At 42.3% G+C, this 24,014-nt stretch overlaps 1 protein-coding gene across 1 annotated transcript; it reads left to right on the top strand.

Annotated features, from left to right (window-relative positions):
* Positions 1–2,249: 2,249 nt before the first annotated feature.
* Positions 2,250–23,448, top strand: gabra6b (gamma-aminobutyric acid type A receptor subunit alpha6b). The gene is made up of 10 exons (XM_040181024.2): positions 2,250–2,488; positions 2,629–2,753; positions 3,157–3,224; positions 4,223–4,443; positions 4,945–5,027; positions 5,392–5,535; positions 5,796–5,948; positions 9,445–9,716; positions 16,731–16,987; positions 20,691–23,448. Exons 1-10 carry the CDS (start codon positions 2,400–2,402, stop codon positions 20,701–20,703), a joined length of 1,425 nt encoding a protein of 474 aa, XP_040036958.2. The 5' UTR covers positions 2,250–2,399; the 3' UTR covers positions 20,704–23,448.
* Positions 23,449–24,014: the final 566 nt, after the last annotated feature.

The following is a 24,014-nucleotide window of genomic DNA, read 5'->3' as shown; positions in this document are numbered from 1 at the left end:
ATTTACTTCAAGGCTTGGTATCCAGGAAGACAGTGATCCGGTCAGGAAGACAGGCGTCACATTTTAATAGCTGTCTATAAGTCAGTCACTCATGCCGCCCTTCAGAATATGCATCCGGCTACGCAGGACACCATTCTACAAACAGGCCATTTATCCAGTCAGTCAGTCAGACAATCACCCAGCCAACAAGCTTGGATTGTAATCACTGTACCAAACGGACAAGAATGACACTGCTGCATGCAGGAACCCACACACGCATGTGGGTGCTCACAAAGAATCCCCATTTCGGCCACAGCAGACGTCTCTAATAAAGAACAATACGGCTTCATGGAGATTGAATTGGATGGTGCATGTGACAAGCTTGAAAAGCAGAGATTAATAATGACTGCACGGGTGTTCCCAGTGCGTGATACGTACAATCCATGGAGGGGGGATTAAAGAGTAATGGCTCCTGTCTGTGTTATGTGAACATGAACGCCACATAAATGGGTCTCTGACTGACCGTGATGTGAGAAGTCGTTGAACGCTGCGTGAGACGTTTACACCAATCGGGGAGAGAGATAGTTTTCGTCCCGAGTCATGCAGGAGCCCGTCTGTCGCCGGCAGAGTGAATCAGGTCAGGCGTCCGTCATGGTCAGACGAGCTGACCTCATGGTTGATAAGTTGATCCCGACATTATGGTGAGATTACTTTGTCTACCAGCCGGGCAACGGGAATCTTCATTTGTTCACAAATTATATAAATTTGTCTCAATTGCCAATGTGCCGCTGCTGAATACTGCTGCTGCTACTTGATGACACTGATACCTCTATGTCCACCTTTACTACTATTCCTACGGCTATTCAGCCCATACCACCACTCCTACTTCTTCTGTTGCTTTAACTCTTGGTCGGCTGCCGTGGATCCCGAGAAAGAAAAAACAAACATCTAAAGTTCTTTGGTTTGATCTTCCAGTACATCCATTAGGGATAAGTATGTATCTCACCAACACACCAGCATCAAGAAACTCAATTCATGGGAAGTGCATGTGAATTGTTGTGACTCTTCGAGCTTTAGTATTTAGGGCTAAATAGCTAAATAGTATTAACCATGATTTTTCTGTTCATGCGGTTATTTATACCCTTTGAATGCTTGCGTTCGATTTGAAAGTCCTTTGTTGTTTTATACATATCATTTAAATCATCATTTTGAGATCGTTATATAACTTGTGTTTTGAGTAGAACCAGACCAGAGTAAAAGGATTATGTTCCACATTTGAATGCTGTCAGAAGATTATCCTTTATTTCTCTCTCTCACATTAATTATTGACAGCTATAATGAAAAAGTAATGCTGAGGAGAATAAATCTATGCTTGCCTATTGACCAATCGGGACACAATTTAGTGAACATATTTGGTGGAGATGGAACCATGTTTTCAATTATAGAGTCTGGGAAAGTTAAGGCTCGCAGTGTGCAGTGCATGTCTTTAAATCGGAACGTTAGTCGGCAAACAACGAAATCCCTCGGAAAGATGCCTCCCAAAAGCCTTTTGGGAGGCATCTTCATTGTGACCTTTGACATAACCACTTCATGGTTGTGCACGCTGCCGAGTGAGCCGCTGCTGAGAGATCAACTTTACTGGGTCAATGTGAAAATGAATTTAGTTTTTGCAAAGATATGAACTCAGCGTTGTGGGAATAGCTGTGTGTGTGTGTGTGTGTGTGTGTGTGTGTGTGTGTGTGCGCGCGCGCTCCGTCTGTGGACAGTGTGAGTTTGAAGTTGCACTAAATGCATCTACCACCTACTCCACTCAACCACTATATGAATCACAGGTCATCGTGCTTTACCCCTAGTAGCAATTTGCCATCTTTCTATAGCCAAGCATCGCACACGCTCACGCTCATGAGCACGCGCGCACACGCCACACGCAGACACGCGCGCACACAAAGAAGCCAGCCGCAAAAATGATATCATTTTAAAATGGTTCTGCACTCAAAAGGTCACCGGCGTGCCGTCTATTGATCGGATAGTATTAGTGCACTTCTCCACGCAGCCGCTCTGTTTTCTGTTTTTTTTATCCTCGCCATCGCCTCCACTCAACATCCTTATTTAATGAATAAATAACCGTCATCATCTCCATCAAACAGACGCATGTTTTAAATATACAAGTTGCTTTTGGGAGCGTGGGGGAGTCTTGTAAAGAGTCTTTTTAAGAGCTCCGTTAATGCCCCCCGCCCCCCCCTTCCTCTTCACTCTCTCAAAAACTCTTCAGGTTTTGTCTAACTGAGCGATTCCGAGGCGGGCGCAACCGCACTGGAGGGGAAGTCAAGTCGTGCCAGACTGGCGCGATATATCCTCGCACGGTTCGCAACTAAAAGAAGATCCGACGCGCGTTTAATCATGCTTTTAAATGATGGGAGATGCTGATTTTAAAAGTTGACCAGGGATTTCTAGTTGTGGGGTGTTTGCGAGGGATGGCTTTCCTTTTAACTTGCTTATGTCTGTCTTGGTGAGTATGGCAACTCTTTCCTCGGCGTGTTGTCCGACTTTTACGCACGGGTGTACCGTGGATTTGTGTGCATGTGAGATGCATTTTCAATCGTGTAGTAATCTGTTAGAATGCATCTCATTCGTGCATATCTACTTTAGTTACAGTGTAAGCGGTGTTTGGGGAAATCAGAACGGCGATACCAGCATCTATTTGGACAACATCACGCGCATATTGGATAGATTACTGGATGGCTACGACAACAGGCTGCGACCTGGATTTGGAGGTATGCACGCTAATGACCGTGACATGTTCTCTTTTATTCGATATTGTCTGTCTTTATTGGATCATGTGTCTTTTCTCAGAAGATAAACTTTTACTCCAGGAGCTGTGTGTGTGTGTGTGTGTGTGTGTGTGTGCAGATTTTTTATACTCTATTCGTGCTGTAAAGGTTCAATTGTACAGTTTAATCTCTTGTAAATACGTATAACACTACTAACAACTGCAAAGTGTTTGCAAATCAGCTAAACTCAATTGCATGTTCCTTTTGGATTTCCAGTGTTCATTTTCTCTTTGAATATATATTAGAATATAGCTTTTTTTTTCACTGCTCTGTGTTTAAAAAATGGTCTCTACCAAATATTTTGTTATTGTGTGTGTCAAAGCAACTACTTATCCTCCTGCTGTAGGTCCAGTTACAGAGGTCAAAACTGACATCTTTGTCACCAGCTTTGGACCTGTTTCAGATGTTGAGATGGTATGTAAACCATGCTGAAGCTGATTCACATACACACGCATCAGTTCTCGTCACTTATTACCAAAGTCAGCCCACGTGTGTGAATACCAAAGACAATACGTGCAGTTTTCCCTGTATCTCTGTGAATGCAGCATCTCGTCATGGCTCTCCTAGCCTTCATTATTCCAGCATTTGGGCAGGACGTCATTAGTGCGGCTTAGGATTTTAATCTGGTTGACAATCCTCCCGTCAGGGAGGGAGAGAGAGAGAGAGAGGACGAGAGAGATATGTGGCTGATGTTGGGACGAGGTTTTCTTTATGTGTCATGGGATAGGCTGAGCGCTGTCGGTCTGAAGTAGTGCTTTAGCTTTCACTGTATCTAAAGCCCACTTGAACTGCCATGTGATAGACTAGTAGCAGCTCTAGAAAGACGCATGTAAAAGGCTCTTCGCAGCAGCACGGCCGTCCTTTTGATCTTAAGTCATCACAGATCTGCTGCTGGCTACAGATGGATTAAACTGTTTCAGTGTTCAATGATTGCATCATCAAATACACAACAAACGTACTTGATTTTTTATTAATGGGAGATAATATGATCAAACAAATATGTTACAAACTATGTTTTAGTGGGTCTGTTTGAGTTGCATTGAAGTAATTTATGTGTCTGTTGAAGAAAAATCATCAATTTCGAGAAGATGACCGTATGTCTAAAACTCCCCTAAAAAAGAAACAATAAAAGATGAAGGTCTTCATAGTAGAATATTTTAATAAAAAACCTTTGTTTTTACTCTGTTTGCAATGGCAGCAAAATAATAATGGTCCAGAAACAGAGAATCAAAGGTCTACATCAAAGGTCTTTAAAAAAAAAAAACGGCTCACAAACCCATCTGCCGCTCTCTCTCCGTGGGCTGGAGGACGTAGTAGCGGCAGGAGCAGAATCAGCACCAGCAGTGGGACTGGTAGTAGTAGTAGCTGTGGCTGTAAATAAATCCTTAACCCACATTCCAACGTCCATCCAGGAATACACCATGGACGTCTTCTTCCGCCAGACCTGGATTGACGAGCGGCTGAAATTCGAGGGCCCTATCGAGATCCTGCGGCTCAACAACCTGATGGTCAGCAAGATCTGGACGCCGGACACCTTTTTCCGGAATGGCAAGAGGTCGATCTCTCACAACATGACCACCCCCAACAAGCTGTTCCGCATCATGCAGAACGGAACTATCCTCTACACCATGAGGTAACAGTGCTGGATGGTGAGCTCCAAGCCAAGCCAAGACCGGAATAGAGCGCAAGCCTGGAAGGCAAATCAAACAAAACAAGCATCCAAGAATATGCACAGACATAAAAAAGAAAACGTAGAGTGCCATTCCAAAAAAAACTAGATGTGTGCCATCTGATATTGAAAAACAGGCTTGGAAAGCGACTCAAACAAACATGACTCCGGCTGCGTTCCAATATAGCATGAAAAACAGTAATCCCTCTAAGTTACAGACAGCCCAAATTTAGATGATTTAAATGGATTAACTTTACTTTAAATACTCACTGAACAACTTCAGTGATCTTTTTCTTTTATATTTTTTTTTATTTAATTGTGTTTTTATTTTTCCTTGCAAAAGGCTCAGTTGAATTATTTGACATTTCTATTTTGTATTTGTATTTGTATTTTCTATTTTCTATTTTCTATTTTATATATATATATATATGAAACACTCATTTCAATTCTTCTCTATTCTGACAGATTAACCATAAATGCAGAGTGTCCCATGCGCCTGATGAACTTCCCCATGGATGGCCATGCCTGTCCGCTCAAGTTCGGGAGTTGTGAGTTTGTTTTTGTTAAGTCACCAATTATTATGTCAGTTTTACTCGTCTCAACTACCTTTGGGAAACTTTGAAGATAAAACCCAGCAATCTTTGTTGTATTAAACTATTTTTCAGTGTTGCTTGTTTTATTTCTTTCACTTGCTTTATCTATTTTAGTTATTGTAATTTAACGTTTGAAATAATCACCTCTGGTTTCATAGCCAGTAACATATTTGTCTCTTTGTCAGTTAACCCTTTCAGAGTGTCAAAGTCTTTTTTGTGCTTTGTGTCCCAAATGATCTAAAAAAACAAAATGGAAAAAAATGAAATCTTCAGATGGTTGTTGTTATTTTGATCAAACGTTGTCACCCATCCCATGCAGATGCTTACCCCATGAGCGAGATCGTGTACACTTGGAAGAAAGGTCCCCAGTCCTCTGTGGAGGTGCCACAGGAATCGTCCAGTCTGTTGCAGTACGACCTCATCGGTCAGACGGTGTCAAGTGAGAGACTAAAGTCCAACACAGGTGAGGAGAGATTGTGCTTTGCAACGTGCAGTATCTAATTATATTGATATAAAACCATTTCTCAGTTATTGGTTTATTTTATGTGATGTGTGATGTGTTTTTGTATCTCTGGGATAAGTATCCTCTATTATACATTACCAGATATTTAATGTTAAAAAAATATATATATGTTAATCAAAACATTAAAAGTACAAATGTTGTGTTGATGAATCAGGGATATGACACCAATAGCAATACAAATGTTTGGTGTTTACCCTCAGGTGAATATGTCATCATGACGGTCCACTTCCACCTGCAGAGGAAAATGGGCTTCTTCCTGATTCAGACGTATATTCCCTGTATCATGACCGTCATCCTGGCCCAAGTCTCTTTCTGGATTAATAAAGAATCAGTTCCAGCGAGGACGGTGTTTGGTAAGATTTCGTTGAATTTACTCAAATGCCGAAAACAAATTCCAGCTAAAGTTTCAAGCCCGTTTTCAAAGAAAAGGGGAAATCAATTCTGTTGCTCATTGTTTTCCTGCTTTGTCATTTTGGCTGCCAAGACTCTATGAATTGCAAATAATACTGTTCTCTCGGTAGCCGTCTCACTTGTTATTTTTCCTAAGAGGAGTACAGTGTTTTCTAAAATGTAAATCACACCACTTACCTGAGTGGACAAGACATCTCCAATGCTGTGCCACTTGCTTACAGATCCTCCATCGCCATTCTAACCTTTCTTAATCATCTCTATTCCTCTGCCACTGTGGTGGAGCTGAATTAATTGGGAATAAATATCCCTTTTTTTAAACTGGTCATGCAGGGCAGTGAGCGAGAGGATGTTTGCTCGGCCCTCTCCGGAGCACTCACAGGTTCCACTTGGTCACGTTAGATCACGCTACAGTTGCCACCGAGCGCTCGCCTCAGGAGCAGAGAGACACACTGAAGAGAGAATGAGACCGAAAGAAATGAGAGGCAAAGAGACAGGGACAAAAGTACGCGTAAAAACATGGCGTGGGAAGTGTTGGAAGTTCCTCTCTTTTTTAATCATTTGACCCGTGTTTTTTTTCATTTTCATCTTTGCTGGACCTTGCATATCATGGATCTATAGCTTGTGCTTGTTTTGGCAAGCGAGCCGGCGCTTTAACAAGCATGGATGCTTTTATAGACGATGGATCCCAACCATTAGTGTTGGCATGAAAGTCTGTGGCAACTCCTTAAACCTTGCTCGTTCTGCTGTTTTTTGTTTCACTTAATATTGGGAAAAAATAGGAGAAAAACATTTATTGTCTGGACTTGTTGTTGTTAGAAAGGATCTTTGGGCCAACCACGGGCAACGCTGGCTGTTTTTGAAGAAGTTGTTTTGCAAAAATCCGCCTATTGGATATTCACAGATCCAAACTTCCTTGGATCCTTCCTTCCATTAAAGGCCTTTAGGGACAATGTCTCATTTCTCTCTCTCTCTCTCATTTATCAAAATGCTAAAAAGAGCCATTATCCGATTAAGTTTGCTTCACACTCCCAATGGTGCGCGTGTGATGGAAAAGAGAAGGCAAACTGGTGTATGCATGCGCTCCACCCTGACAGAACATTAACTCATCGTACGCCAACAACCTCTCTAAGAGCTGAAAGTCCCTCGAGCGCAGGTCTCACAGACTTAATTGAGTGTGGCCTAATTTGTACCTTGCTTTTTTTTTCATGTAAAGGCACATAAATGCCCCCAGCGTTTCATTTCTATACTGTTTTGATACTTCGTCCCCCTCCCTCCTACTCCTTTCTTCCATCATCTTTCTTTTGCCTCTCGCCCGTAACCATAAAGGCCTTCTTGCCCCCTCCCCATCGCCTTAGCAGCCATTCAGCTTGTGCTTGAGCATGGGACAGTCGCCGTTGGCTGGCTATTGGAGGAAGTTGTATTTGAGAACTTTAGCTCTCACTTCTCACAAGTGTTGTGTCGAACATGCTTTTAAGACATTAAGAGTTGCATTAAATTCCACATAAGTTCCTACGCTGCAAATTTGACCACAGTGCACGTTCGCTAAAAGCCCGGGCTGCAGTATTCAATGGCCCCTTTTCTCTGCTTCCTATTGCTTGGTGAGAATGAATTAGAAATGGACTTTGCTAATGTGTCATTGAAAGAAGGGTTCAATATCTGCATCTTCTTACTTAATGAGGTTAGAATCCGGCCAAGATGCAAGAAAATCTCTTTCCTAAGGATTAAGAGTTTTTTCCGTAGGTGTTTTTTTAATAGTTTGACACTTTAAAAGTTCCTTTAAAATGCACCTGCAATGGATCTTGTGTTCATTTTAAACCACCATGTATTTAAGGTAGTTAAAATATTTTTCTTTATTGAATAGTGCTCAAAGGATCTTTGTACTCTGAGTAATAGCCAGAAGTTTGAAAAGAACTTTCAACGTGGCTGAAAAGAGCACTATTTATTTAATTAAGAAAGAAAGAAATCAAAAACAAATGTTGCTTATCAGTTGATTCATGTATTTTCCCTTCTTCCCACTTCTTCCTTAGTTCAGTCTGTTGTCCTTCCCATAAGACCCGTGGCTTCAGTTAATAGCAACTAGCAGTTAAACAGATATTAGTAAAGGCTTTGTGTGCGGGTCATTGAATCAATGGTAACGAAATGGATTTCTTTGGGAATGTTTACAGATACATTTGGTTTTGTTTCCTCGTGCAGGGGCACAAGTTAGTCTGTTTATGGAGAGATTATCTTCAACTGAAGTGACTTTTTGGCAAAGCTGGTTGAGCCTGACATTCTAGCTCAATGGCATCAAACAGTTTATGCCCCTTTTCAAAGATAATCTTTGAGACAATAGTCTTTTTTTGAAAATCACTTTACATCTATTCACACAACACAACACAGATTTTCATAGTTTGCATGTATGTTTAAAGGTTGAGTAAGAATTCTTCTTGATTTGTAGAATATTTGGACAATTTAAATAATTATAAATTACTCAATCCAAAGCTTCAGCTTCATGCCACCGTTTTTAGACATAAGTGGACATTCAAACACAAATTTAGTCCATATTGAAGCAGAGTGTAACTAGCACTAATAAGTCATTTTTTATACTTGTTCATCTTGTACATTTTCTTTCACAAACTGGGTCTTCAGAAAATCCCCAAATCATAGTGGTGATAGCGTTTCAAACCGCGTGTTAATGATCTCACTCACAAAGTAGCTTTGTATCATCCTGCAGTTATTTGGTCTAATCAATCCTGAAACAACAGAGGATTCAGCTTCTATTATCTCGGCGTTGCTGAAGTGATCACAGGCCTTGTTTTCCAGATGGTATATCTTACGCAGAAAGAAAAAATACTGCAGTTCTGTTTGTGACTTAAAAGATAAAAAACTTCCTTGAGCAGATCGGATATGATGTATTGATTTTTAGGTTAAAGACGCTTTGTCGGAAAATCACAAGTTGAATAGTGGCTGCTTACTACTTGGCTACTTGGCTACGTATATAACTTGTTTATAACATTACATTTGCGTGCAAGTGTTTATGTGTCCGTCGAAAAGATGCTGATTGCAATGGTATCTCTTAAGCAGGCATCTGCATGGCCAGAAATTGAAACGTAAATGTCGTCATACGTCATTTACATCAACGTCATAAACACATTTTTTTTATTGTTCTTCAACTTGCTTCATAATTCTGAAACATTTCTATTTGCAACATAGTACGGTTCATGGTAACTAACCACTGACATCCATGTGTTCATTTTTTTTCCATTAGAGAGGGGTCAGCGAACGAGAAAAAGAAATCGCCCTTAGGATTAAAACAAAATATACCATATTATACAAGAAACATGTATTCTAAGCTAGCATACTGCCTCACTAAACTCTGTAAGTAAACATACGAATGGACAGGCCCATGACCCAAGTACCATGTGACTTAAACAGTGCACTCATAACTTCTGTCTCCAGGTATCACCACGGTCTTGACCATGACAACACTCAGCATCAGTGCCCGCCACTCCCTCCCCAAAGTTTCTTACGCCACGGCCATGGACTGGTTCATCGCCGTTTGCTTTGCCTTCGTTTTCTCCGCGCTGATCGAGTTTGCGGCCGTCAACTACTTCTCCACCCTGCAGGCCAACAGGGAACTGAAGAAAGCGGCGGCCACCAAGGCGGCTCAGGAGGCGGCTGCAGCTGCGCAACCGGCTGCGGCCACGGGGATCGACGGAGACGTTTCCTCGGTGAGTCTTTCGAATGTTTCATGCTCGCTGTGTTTGCATTAGGGCTGTCAATAAATACAAATTAAAAAAAGTAATTAATCGCACATTTTGAAATGTATTAATCTCGATTAATGGCGATTAAAGAATTTTGATATTGTTTTTAAAATTATGTTTTTATTGAATGTTTGTGTTGAGTAATCACTTTTGAAAGTGTGTATTTTAGACCCTGTTGTTGTTTAATTGTTAATGTTATTTTAAACACAAAACCCCTCACATTTGAGCATCTTGGAGACAGAATTCCACCGGGTGGAACTTGAACATGTTGACAATTAGTGACTCTTCCTGCTGTCTTCGTGCAATTTGCTGTCAACTCGCCATCCTTTAACGGCTGTGTTTAAAGTGCCAACAATCTCCCCACATTTAGCCAGAACGTTTTCAAACCATGGTCTTTTAGGGATACGGTGGTGGTCCTCTGCAGACTGTGTGCTGCTCAGAGTAACGTTAGATGTTGAGATGGAAGTAGCCTAGCAGCTAGCTTAACATAGCGGTGCTTTAAGTGGTCTGTGTTCCACTTACCCATCCTCTGTTTGACCCGTGGAGTAATTCCTTTGCACAGGTACATCCGATGCAAATCGATGTAACTGACTGCAGCTAGCGGCCATTTAGTTTCCGCGGTCAACTTCCGGTTAACAAACGAATGTTAACTACGTTAAAATATTTTGCTGCATGAATTCGGCCACATTAATCGCATTGATTAATGCGTTTGAGTTGACAGTCCTAGTTTGCATGAATCCACTAATTGGTCCCGGCTGGAGTTTATGCCTGTGCAAATGGGAAGGCAAACAAACAGGACTTCAGAATATGTTGTTGTTAAAATGCAAGTGTTACATAATATCCATTCCCTGTGTCATGAAATCAACCGCCAATAGCCATACTGAGCCTTTTACCTCAATTTTAAAATCTCAAGCGACCTTTTGAAGTGTGGGATGGGGACACGCCCGACTGATGAAGCTGATAAAGTAGGCTGAATTGTTTAGTCAGATCGCCTCAGCTGACCCACGAGAGAGATTCTGTCAGGAAGTGAGTCTTGATCTTTTTTTTTTTTATGTGAGTAGATATTGGCCGTGTTTCATCCTGTCTGGGGATGAAGATTATAAATATATTACCGGACATGTGAGTTTAACGGTAGGTGCATCAAATGAAATTTGGCGAAAGCAATTCCTGAATGGAACACTACATTTGAATCCTATGCTTCATTGAACTAATTAAGATAATTATTTTCTGTTTCACAGGGTTGTTTCACTATTTGTTCCGTGTTATAAATGTAGATTACATGCAGAGGTGGGATTAATGGTGATGTGTTGAGACCTTACAAATTGCTCAGAGTTTCTGTGATAAATGATGATCACAGCTGATGCTGCACTTACAGGAAATGAAAAGGGCTTCACTTGGCCTCATTACATGCCTCTACATCTCTTCATCCAACCACTCCACTGGCTCCGCCGCACTTCTGGATTTTTTTATCACACATCTAAACTGCTAAATAACACAATTCGCCACTTGGCTTCTAACTGAATGTGCTGAGAGTTTGCGGTTGAAATGTCAGTACTTCTTTTCAGCTACTTTCTCCTATATTGGACCAAGGGAATGTAGTTTGGCTATGTAATGTTTAAAAACAACATTTAGAATTTTTTTTTAAACTACATGTCCAATTTTAGCAACGTTTGCTGACTGCCAATACTTTTATGTACATATATATACTCTAAGAGTTAGTGAAGCACCTAGCATCGACTGTCGCTTTCTCACAGCAACATTTTTTTATCCAAATTGACCGGGCACATTTTTTTTTAGATGTTAGATGTTTTTAGATGTTGCACCAGCTAAAAGCAGTTAGGGTTTGCTCTGTAGTCAAACGATACACAGATTCCGCCAACAACATGCTTATGAAACATTCTTCCGGTTGGACAGACTGATAACGCAGAGATTGGGTGTGATTTCCACGGTAGTGGGCTAGACGTAAACCCAAATGAGGGAAAATAATGCCAGTATAGCCTGCGGTACTGAATATTCTATTCTATTCTGGATTCTCGCATGAATCACTACCATGGCTCTATACGTCTGGTTTTCCTCCTGCCTTTTCTTTGCCTTTTCTTTTTCTGGTTCTCAGTTGTTGTCTCTTGATAAACATGCCTCTATTTCTCCTCCTGCCCATCTCACTCTGTTCGTCTCTCCCTGGATCTAAATTCATTCTCAGATATTTCAGTTCATACAATTTCATTGTTCTCCTCCCTTTCCAATTCAATCTGGCTTTATTGGCATCGCATGTAAACAAAGCTTTGTCGCAAAGGCACATCAAATTAAAAGTAGATTGAGAAAAAGAAAGCAATTCTGAACATAATAAACACTGGTGAATCAATATGAACAGTGAACATTAAAGAATATGATTAGATTTAATTGCGTCTTTAAATTCTGGACACACCGAGGACATTTCATACATCATTTGTACAATCTTTGCAGTCATTCCACCAGTTGAACGTCTCTGTCGAGATTGTTGCTGCGTGATTTGTTTCATCCTTGCCCTCTTCTCTAGGATTGGTTCAGTGGTTTCGCGTCCACATTCGTCCCAGTGATTACTTAAGAGAGGTGCATGAAAAGAGGCTTGATGACAGATTTAGATGGTTTATTATATCTTTATATCACTCATGTAGAATTTCTACTTCTTGACCTGCTTTCTTGGAATGCACGCTGTACTGTGTACAGTCTCTCTTTTTAATCCTCGGCCCCGTCAGCGACCAACTCATATACTTCTCCATCTAATCGATACCTTCATCCTTCTTTCCTTTCAAAACGCACAGACAAAAAGTGCACCAACATGTAACATTATCCCTCCTCTCCAGCCCCCTGTGGTGCTCTTCATTTGAACCCTTTATTCCCGACACACTGTCTCTTCCGCTCTCTGTTATATGCACACACACACACACACACACACACACACACACACACACACACACACACACACACCTCTGACCTCTTGACCATCGCTCTCGAGCCTTTTCCCTCTCACTTTCCCCCTTTCCCCCTGACACAACGCACGGCCACGCATAATCTGCAGCGCGCACTCAAACCCTCACACGGGCCTCCATATAACACAGACGCGTAATCTGCAGCAATTTATGGCCCTTGACGTCCAATCAATTCAGTCACCCCTCTCTACGATGTCCTGTCCATCCATCCGTCCATCTATAGCACGTCTATCATCAACCCATCCCTCTGTGCCAGTCTTCCAGTCGGCCCTGTACCCGGCTGATACCCACAGAGTGACACGAGGAGACAGCCAGTGGCTCTGTGAACGATGTTGCTGCAGATTATGTAAGAGCCATAGATTAAGGGAATATCCAGCAGATCACTGCAGGCTCACATGAAGGAGGGCAGCAAGTAGAGGAGGAGGGGGCGGTGGGGCGGTGGGGGGGGGTTGAGAAAGCTTGCCCAGTCGGTTTTCTGCGGCGCAAGATGGAGAGATGGATGTGAGGCACCAACAGGGTTGTTTTTTGTGTTGAGTGTGTGTGTGAAAGAGAGAGAGAGAGAGATACACCGAGGGAAGGAGAGAGTGGGAGGGATGCATCATGGAAAATGACCGCTTTCAACAAATATGTAGGAGGAAATACTCTACACAGAGAAAAGAAACACAATGGTGGACCACTGGGGCTAGAAATAGCCACCCCACAGTCACGCTTTGGAATACTACCTGTGATGACTGTCAGGTGATGCCACAGCAGGAAAGGACACCTCAGAGCAACAAGAGACATGTCTCATTTGATGAGCTTGATGCACAAATGAAAACACAAGCATTTCCAGTGGCTCATGTGAGTAGGCGTTGCAGTATGTGGTGCAGGAAATAAACAGAAAATAAAACATTGGTGGGAGAGAATTACGGCGAGGGAGAGAGACAGAGAGAGAGAGAGAGAGAGAGAGAGAGATGAAGAAGGGACCTTTATTTGTAGACACGTCCTGATTGCATTGGGACAAGTTTGATTTTCATGCATTTGTCCCGTCGTCACAGTGTCCGGATGAATTAGTCCTGGGAGTTATTGGCTTTCAAGCTCTGGCCACAGTTTTGACACCAGATGTGCTGTTGGTTTTTTGTGGAGGTTTTGTGTTTGTCACACAGTACATTCTGCGCACTCTTGAGTCATAGCGACTACGACTGTTCTGTGATCAGTGGGATCATTTGAAATCAAGAGACCCGTTTAATGTTCATTATGCAACCTGTGCTGTATGGCTGCCGTGCACTGCTCATTGGCATGTTTGACCTGCTCAGGCACGTCATCGCGTTTCCCGGCTTGTGTCCGTGCAGAAAACGAGCGTGAATAAAACATGGTAACATTCATCAAAAAATTTGTGCTTGTGAGTAAAAAGCTCCACAGGGTATATGTAGAAGTTTAATCTTTTATTTATATGTCAGTCGTGGTTATTAGTGATGCAATATATGGATAGTTTTCATTTGTAGAGTTTGCTCAGCAAAACAAAGGAGTACAGCAGCGTCGGCTGAAATATTGGATTTAAATGTTAAATGAATGGAGAGAAAGCATCATTGTAATATTTGACTCTTCCTCCGGGCTTTGTGTAAGGAAGACCGTAAAGCGTTATGTCATCGCAGTTTTTATAGTTTCCCTTTGGGCGAGCCGCTGGAAGCTAGTGGTAATAATACACCAGCGTTCACATTTGTTGTATGAACATGTATGACTAAGATGAATATGCTTTTTTCACTTTCCTCAGTTCATGTTTAGAATGCAGTGTGGTGTTATGTTGTGAAAGGGGGTAAACTCACATTTTATTCATTGCTAATGATCAGAAAATCTCTCCCTTTTCGTTGCACAACTCGTGCAGTTACGCATAAGGAATAGCTAAAGTAAACAGAAACAGAATTAAATAAACAGAATATTGTATTGTTTATTCCAACTGATGTACATATTCTGTATTCTCTTTCCTTTCTAGAAATAAACAAACAAAGTAGAGGATCATAGCTGATGTATTCAGTACATGTAGCCACCGCTCGCTACTTCCTTTCAATACATTAACACACAACATACATCCTCCATAAGTTCATATACACCCACTCAACACCCACTTAGATGAGCCTGACATCTCCCATGTCGGTGGTGCACAGTAACCTTATTTCACAAACTCACCTCCACATACATAATAAAACTCACTTACGTGTAGCTCCCACCCACGCATACCAATACCCACACCCAAACAAGCATCCGTACATCCATCAGGCCCGTCCTCGCTGTGTGAGTGGTTCTGCAAAGAGAAGAGGAGATTATTCCTCTGGGATCCCTCAGGAAGAAGCCTTACAAGCCTGTTGTTATTATTAACAAAACACATAACACACTGCATGATCATTGACAGCTATAGGAAGCATTATAGTTTTAGGATATCAATAACTAAGTTCTGTAGTCAAATGTTGGAAGATTCCCCATCAGCCAGAGGATTGGAATAGATTGAGAGTTTCTTAACCTGTAGAGGAGCGTGTAATCCTGTTGCCTCACAAATCCAGCCTAAATCTTACAAGATTTTTTCCCAAACTATAGTCTGGAGAAAAAAAAAAACACCACGCACTGCGGCTGGAATGAGCTCCACCGTTTAACGGGAACAAGTCGGTGAACTACAGTATGTATGAAGTTTATTTACTCCACACTGAGGTGATCATTATTCTTTTGAAGTATGGTTTATTTGACAAACACAAACCTGTGCTTGGTTAATAATTTAGGAAAAGCCCATAGCGTGTGGTACCGAACTAGCATCAATGGACTTGTTTTTTTGAGTCTGGTCTCTGGTGATAGATATGGCTGCTCCTGATATTGGCCTTCGGGTGACTTTTGTTGCACCATGTGACTAAGCTCTCATTAGCTTTTTTACAAACACTTCCTCTATGGCTCAACTAGAGAGCAGAATTAAAACATATTTTCTGAACAAAAACATTCATACCTCATCACCAGCCTGCAGGAAGGTGGCAGATTCTGAATGAAAGCAGCCCGAGGGACGCTTCGTTCTGCCACGGTCCGATCCCTGTGTGCGCGCTGACCCGTGAGCTCCGTGAGCCTCGGTACACCGAGCGGCGTGACAAATCTGCACAATTTGACCCGGGGATGAGAACGGGCTGAACATCCTGCTTAATGGCCCGGGGCTGTACTCCCACGTGGAGTCAATACATATATATATATTGTACATATACACATGGAACATTAGATCTTCCAATAATTCTAAGATGGTTGTTGTTGTTGTTTTTTTATTGACGGAAGATGTGTAAATGTTACACTATGCACACCTACACTACATCTTAATGAAGGTTGTGTTTGGTCCCTTCTTGATCCATCCAAGAATCAATTCCGTTTCTCCCTCTTTCGATGTCTCTGTCATTCTCTCGGCCACTACAGCCGACGCAATGTTCCTCGACCCGTTTCCGAGATGCACGCTCCCTCCCTTCGATCGGTACGCGTGCTGCAGCTGATTTACAGCTGCTGGAGCAGCGTGCTGAGATCACACTGGTTTACTGAAAGCTGGCGAGCCACAGCGCTGTGTCTATACGGTGCAGGTTTCTGTGTGCGAGGTGTTTTGTTTGCTTCCCATGACTGTATCACTCCTCGCGGAACGGGTTGATGGAAAGCAAATCAAATCAAAAAACAGAAGAGCATCGATTTCCTTTGTTGTCCTTAATTGCTCGTGGAACTCATCGGTATCCGAAACAGTTTTTGCAAACATACACGTTTCCCACATGCAATAATCAACTTTTTTTAAATTATGTCTTTAATGTGTTGACATAAATTACATTGGATCGAGTTGTCCCCTTTAAACACACACTTTGCACTTAGCGTCCATATTTTACGACCTCCTATATGATGATTTCATGAATCTGGAAACCGCACAGCTCTCGTTCGATTAACAATGCCCTCATATTACATCATGCACAATCTTCCTCAATACCACTTTCCTCATACCCATTAAATGCATTGTGCTTTTTCCGTCTCCAAGCTGGATGCCAGCAGTGTGCTGAAGAAGAGGATGAACTCTGCCTCGCTGTTTGACCGCCCTGCCAAAACATTTCCCAACCCACCTGTCAATGCCCAAGCCTTCCTGCAGCAGGGTTCAGCGGTGCCGGACAACAACGTCCTGACGGGCACCAGCATCATCGACAAATACTCCCGCATCCTTTTCCCGCTCTCGTTCGGCGCCTTCAACCTGGTTTACTGGATCGTCTATCTCACTAAGGACACCATGGAGATGTCCAGGTGCGTAGGGGAGATTTTATTACAAATACTTACATTACATTTAATATAGTAACAGAGAGGTGTGCGCAATAGTCGTGCAACAGGTTATCAGTGTGTATATGATGTTGCGCTTTGTACATTTGGTCAAAAACAGTAACATGACACAATGTGTATTAGATTGCAAATTGATTATTTTAAGTTTCGGAGCACAGCAAGCCGTATTTAAACAAACACCAAATGGTTCAGTGCACAGAATTGTGTGCTTGCCTGATGTCTTGATGTATTATTTTACACTTTCGGCTCTAATGATTTACAGTGTGGCTTCTAGGTGGTCAAAGGCTCCACGGATATATGAGTCATGTTTACAACTGCAATACAAGAGCACCAGGCAACGCTAGCAGGCCGTTTGTGTGCAGCGCCAACAGGCTGCAGCACACATGGCCTGCTGGGTGTCAGTGCTTTCCTTACACAGGGAACTGTGTGTAGTCTTTATGATTGCAAGAAAAGTGTTTTTGGCCTCAGGGGGCCATTTGCTTGACATAGATTACACTATTATTCTGGCATACGAGTATTGAAGGTTTAAGAAAGTGATTACAAAAAGCTTTCAGACACGAACCCCACCGGCCGCTTTCCTGCTGCTGCCAAATCGCTTTGACACATAATATCTGTGATTTCTGGTTCTGTAGCTACTGTCGTTTGCAGAGCAAACTGTAAAAGCTCAGAGGCACATTAATGTCATTCTCACAAGTGGTGTCTTTAATTTCATGTGATAAACTGAGACAGGATTCACAGTTGCAGCGCATAGGCCGTCTTTGTGCCGTTGTTACTGCCAAAGCAATGTGTCTGCCATCAGACGAAACCGTCTCGTTGGTCCTTTGATGACAACAAGCTACCCATGTTGCTCGCATACATGACCTCGGTGGACCCCGCGAGCGCTGATGGGGATGCCGGTTGAAGAAGACGGCTTTATTTCCGCGCGTGTTTGTTTGCAAGTTTGTGACTACCAAACGCTACAGACGGATGCATGTTCCTGCTCGTAACCACGGGCCTTTTCATCTACGCGGGTTCAGCTCCTTTCATTCCTCGTTTTGCTCTTTCCTCTTAAAAAGGGAACAGCTCGGAGCCTTGAACTGGTACGAGTCAAATGGCGCTGGGATGGTTCTGTGTGACTAACCCTCTTAGTAACACTGTCTCGACTGCTTCTATTAATTGATAGGGACTTTAAAGCCTGACAGAGTTCGTGTACGAATGCCGAAGAGCGGCAGCCTTCAAGGCTGTTGGAAATAGAAACATGGAAAATAAGCTGCATTTTGGTTACACCGTTGAAAATCAAGATCTTTAACATTGACAGAACCACAAGACTGTTCAGACAGTCACCCCTGGTGAAAATTAAAGCATTCGTGCTCAGTAATCTGGGCTGAATCGCGGTCCACCGTGCAATGCTTCGCACTTCCATAATTAACACTTTTACATTTCATAGCTATTTCTATTCGGCACCACCCACGCTAGCAAACCCTTGATTCCCAGTCAGATCCACGCATCACATCAATTAGATGTAAGCGGGCCGTCCTTTTCTCTCCAGGTAGATAAATATACAGCTCCGCTGGCCCCCGGCTGGAAGCAGCTAACAGCGCATGCAGCCTCCTCTACCTCTTTATGTAAGTTTGCATTTAATCGAGAGGCTCCTACTGCAAAGATAAGCCGCGGCGGAAGAAAATACTCTCTGTTTGTGCACGTGTGTGCGCAGGTGTACGTGTGCGCGTGTGTGTGTGCTTTTGTGAGGATCCAGGGGGACGAGTGTATGAATGTGCCGTGGCAGCAGTGCCTACTGACTGGAGGCTGTTTGAATGAATAGCACCATTCAGGGGAAGACACGTAGGAAACAAATTTGATGAAAACACTTCCTTCCATCAAGGGCCACAGCTGGTTGGCTCGCTGGCTGCAGACCGGCTGGCTGACTGGTGTCTCCGAGTGGCCACAGCAGGCTGAAAAACCACTTCCCCATTTTTGGGCTTAAATCAAAAAAATACTAAACGTCGTCCTTTTTCCCGACTGCAAGGCAGCAGCCATAAATGCGCTGCAGTGATCACTCGACTATCGGCCGACTCAGGAAGTGAAGAAGACCAATAAAACCGATGTATCATATTTCTCAAGGAAATTGCTTCATGCACCTCTGTCACGTAGTTGGACTGTTTGCACGAGTGCGTTTCTCACACAGCCACCTGTGCTTACGTGGACGTGTGTCTGTAAACATTTATAATTTCTCTGCTGATCTCCGCTCCTGCCTTCGCTTTCTCATATACGAGCTTTCACTTTAGTCTACACCATCACTCCCACTCAATTGCCTTCCTCTATTTCTCACTATCTCTGTGTCACCCCTTTTTCAAACACACACACACCCTCCCTCCCTCCCTCCGCTTCCTTCCCTCCCTGCCGCTTCGCTCCCCAGCCCCTCCGTCTCCCTCCATCCCGCGGGGGAAGAGCCTGTTCCAATGCTTCCTCTTTGATGAAGCAGGATGAGCAAAGATGGGTGTCCTTCTATCTTACCCACACGGCATCTTTCATCCAGGTGTTTCCGTGCAGAGCGAGGTCGCGTCCATCGCGTCTCCATAGGACTTTTGCAAATGTGTCTATCTGTCTACTTTACCGAGCGCGTAGATGCATATTGGCCATCTGGCCGAACCGCAGAGCAGGGCGGCGTTATCTAGGGAGAAATGGGCCCGTTTCACAAGGAAAGGTTAAAAGTTCAACAGTGTGCGTGTGTCACAGATCCTGTGCACACTGATTACCGATCGCTCTTTTTTATTAATAAAGCTTTGTCTTGGATTAAAAGTATTTGATAGCCAGTTGAGATGGTCTATTAATATAATATAATATGATCATCATACAACGATATAGTTATGATGGCGTTGCAACAGAAATTACATTTTTCTGGTGTTATATAACTGGTCAAAGTTAGTGGACAGCGGTTTACGTCAGTATGAGCAGTGAGATAAATTAAACTGAAGATAACCAGATCAACATTTTTCTCCTCAACCTCTTTCACTAAATAACTACTGTGTGTCATGGAACGTTCGCCTCCAGTTACACGTACAAACACACATTTGTACATTGCAAAATGTTTTCATTTGCAAATAAATGTTTATTTATCAGCGTTTTGCTCTCATGTTTGGCCTTAAAGGCACACGGGCAGAGCAGTTATTCTATCTTAGTGCGTATTACAGAAGAAGTTGGTTCTCATTGCCAGCAGCAGACTTCTCTGGCTGAAAATGTTTCTCGGCGCTGTGGAAAGTATCTCCTGCTTTAGCGCATCAGACGTAGGATGTGGAGGTGTGAACTAACTGGCAGAGGTTTCAAGACGAGCTTCACAAGGTCTTTGTGAACAACATTGGCAGCGAGGGACTGAATAAATTCAAATTTTAAAATCAGCCTCGAACAGATGCCAAGCTTCACAGTGAAGCTGATCTGGAGCGGGTGGTTACATCATGCCCATGTGCGCTGTGCAGGCAGATGTGGACTCGTGCGAGAGGGAGTAGGTGTCTGTGGAGGTGTATGCATTTTTTCTGTATAATTAAGTTTGATCAAATATAAAAATCCATAAGTCAAAGAGAGAAACCCGCCGTGGTGCCGCTCTTTCTCTGGTCCCTCGATTTAGTTTCCCTGTCTTCAGGTGAAGTTCTTTCCACTAATTCCACCTGTTTTCTCTCTTCTTTCTGTCTTACAGGGATCCCGTGTAAGCCAATGGTTCTTCGTCTTCCTGGAAACATGTCCTACACACATACGTATTCACAATAAATAGGTGACAGACGCTTGCCAAGCACTATTTTAAGCCGTCTCAGTGCATTGTATTTCTTTTTAAAGAACTCCCTTGGAAAGCGAGTGTTTTAAGAGCAGATGTACCGGCTCCTATTGCCAACTTGACCCGGGAGCTCACAGCCGGTGGGCACCAGGCTCTGGAATCATTTCAAACAGGTAGTGCAGCATCTCTCTCCGTGTGTCCCTCACTTCTTTTGTTTTTTCTATCCCCGGTGGACGGGCCAAGATGCAGCAGCTGAGCAAGCCGGGCTGCACAACCAGAGGCACTACTGTTTTTTTAACTTGTTTTTATAGCTGTCAGCGTGCAACATGCATGCGGTTCCACACGTAGTGACTTTGCATGTTGTTTAAAAAAAAATACACTTCCTCCTCTATGATGCTTAGTGCTCATTAATGGGAACGACGTAGCCTGTTGAATCCAGTGAACTCACAGCTCTTCTTTCTCCTCTTTTCTTTCCCTACAACCAATCATTTTTAATACATTGGTTTAATTTCCCTCCAAATGGTGGAGGACAGGCGGCGTCAGAGGAAATCTTCAAAGGGTTTTTTGCGGAGTGTTCCACGGACACACGGGTCTGGTTGAATATTAACTGTCACGTGCATGTGTTGATGGAGAAATGTGCATGTATAGAATTAAAATGGAAATAGCTCCTTGATTTACATGAAATAGAAATGCAGTGACGAACGACCATCATAAAAATACAAAGCTGAAATCTGTAATCAATCTAGAATTATAGAGACACAGTACCTTGGAACAAGTGAGGAATAAATAATGCGTCAGAGAGTCGTTTTTACTGAAGCCTTTGTCATCTTTCCCCAGAGAAGATTAGGTCATTTTTACGCAATAATTGTAATCATTTTTCTTTTGTACTGTCTGTACTTATTGCATCTGTTTTAATTAGACTTAAAGGATTCCTACACTGGTTGCCAATTATCTTTTGAGATGACGGCACACGCTTCTTTTGAAAAAGTAGCAAAAAATAGTTGCCTAAACCCATCATCATCAATTAAATAAAAAATAAAAAAACACATTTTCATAAATAGTCCACTTGTGTGGATTTGCATATTTCTGTGCAGAGCTTCTAATTAAGTACAGATTGTGTGACATATTTAAACCCTGCGGTGTCTAAATATAAACGTATTGGTGACTGCTTCCTCACGACATCCATCATCCGTGAGGATGTTCTCATTAAAGGTGTCCCTTATTAACACGGCACCTTTTGAAATGGAATCAAAAAGCCAACAATCCATCTGGTTGTTTACTGGGTGTCAGTTATTAAAGACAAATCCAACTCACACTTAATGTTAAAATTAGGAGGAAAAGTGTGCATATTTTTTCAAAATACATAGTGTTCATACGCATACATATCACATCCTGGTGATTTGTAGTTTTGTTCTGGTTTGGAAAGAAACTTTTAATTTGCTGTATTTATGTGTATTTCCTGAAAGACCTTCTGATTTGTAACAACACCAGAATGGTCGAGCTCACTTCAACCATACTGATAAGAGTAATAAATAATTATTATTCAATGATTCGGCATTAACATAAAATAATTATATTCAACGCTAGAAAAATGCAATATTGATTCTAGTTCGACCCCCCCAGGTTTGTTATTTCATGAAACTGGTTGCAAACAGGGAACTCAATCATCAAAAGTTAATGGAGAATCCCTCCGACTGGCAACAGCTCGGATTGCATCCAGCGCCAGAGAGTTTTTAATTATTGCTTTTTACAACATCCATGAAATACAGCAACGGTATGATGAGCGAGAGTCATGGGTGAGGCTGCAAAAACGTAAAAAGGCAAACATTTGACGAGACAATTATGGGGATCAAAGAATGTCTTCATTCTAAGGACTGTTGCATGTTTTCTTTATTATTTGTGGACTAAGGGAACAGTTGTTTCAGACCGTATGGACTCTTTGAATCCCCAATAACCTGCAATGGGACGGTGTGACAGAGTGAGCTTCTTCTCAGGCGATTGAGCTCGTTGTCTCCTACAAGCGACACCCGTAGATCTGCCCTCTGACCCCGGCCTAGCGGCTCGCCTACGAGAGCTGCGCTTGCATGACCTCTGCCCCTTCATGTGCTTGTTAGGATCGCTGAATGTAGAAGGTTTTGAACTCCATAGTATATTGAATTATATTGCTATGGCGACTGAGGCCACGGACTCCACAGGCATGGGCTTTATTGATTGTTTCATTTAGTCAGTTAATCTCTTCTGTTTTTTTCTTTCTTAAATTACACAAGTCACACGCCTAGAAATTGTGCACACAATTTAGAAGACGATGAATGCTCTACATTGTTGTTTGTATCTGTATATTTTGTGAATATGATTACGTTTTGATGTAGGCGCCTGTTTGTATTCTGACTATACGACCCTGCTTGAAGATCAGCTACACTGCATTCACATTTGTACCGGTTTGAACGACAAGACTACAAACTTTTGTATTTCTAACAGTTTGGATCATCCACGTTTTTCTCCTTGTACACATTCCTCTCCATTAGTTGTGATCAGGAACGCCTGTTTTTACCGGAACAGAGAATAATATTTGCATTCAGCTCGTTTGTCCCCTGTGAATAGATGAACCCGCACTTCTTTTCCCACATGATTGTATATTACTATGTTCAATAAAGCCAGATTATGTATATAAATATTAAAAAAAGAATCTTTTCCACTTTGTATAAGGCAGACTGAGAAATGAATGATATGAATCTATATAAACTTCACACATGAATGTCACTGTATACTAAATGTGAGTCCTTTAACTCGATACGATAATCCCAGTAATGATGTTGAGATATGAGATGACACGAGAAACTGTTTTTAATCGCACATTCATGTAAATCAGTCACAATGTGTTCTACTCATTGAATGGATTGAATGGATTACACTTAAGTTAACTACAGTTATTGAGACTTTACACTGCAAGCCCACACAAACCATCATATTTATTACGCTACATACAGACATGAACAGACACGCATGAAGTACAATTCCAAATGATAAAACAAGTCCACCAATGTTTGTTTGTTATGGGATTATTTTCGCTTAAACCACCGTTTCCCACACATCAATTCATGCATTCAGCCCCAAAGTTATTAACTAAAAGCCACATCGGAGATAACTCTCCATTCATTCACATAGAGTGGTGTAACCCCCCCACCCACCCCCCTCCAGCCACACTCTCATCTTACTCTGCTTCTATTCTTCTAAACTAAGAGCAGCCAG

This window comes from Gasterosteus aculeatus, chromosome 7, assembly GCF_964276395.1.
Source record: "Gasterosteus aculeatus chromosome 7, fGasAcu3.hap1.1, whole genome shotgun sequence".
In the NCBI taxonomy this organism is placed as follows: domain Eukaryota; kingdom Metazoa; phylum Chordata; class Actinopteri; order Perciformes; family Gasterosteidae; genus Gasterosteus; species Gasterosteus aculeatus.
The sequence above is the reverse complement of the archived record's forward strand: the minus strand, read 5'-3'. Positions and strand labels throughout refer to the sequence as shown.

Bases quoted from the DNA above. Each gene is read 5' to 3' on its own strand.
- gabra6b (XM_040181024.2), top strand. From the start codon at position 2,400: ATGCTGATTTTAAAAGTTGACCAGGGATTTCTAGTTGTGGGGTGTTTG. The intron at 2,754-3,156 runs GTATGCACGCTA...CTCCTGCTGTAG, and splicing joins GCTGCGACCTGGATTTGGAG to GTCCAGTTACAGAGGTCAAA. The intron at 5,536-5,795 runs GTGAGGAGAGAT...GTTTACCCTCAG, and splicing joins GAGACTAAAGTCCAACACAG to GTGAATATGTCATCATGACG.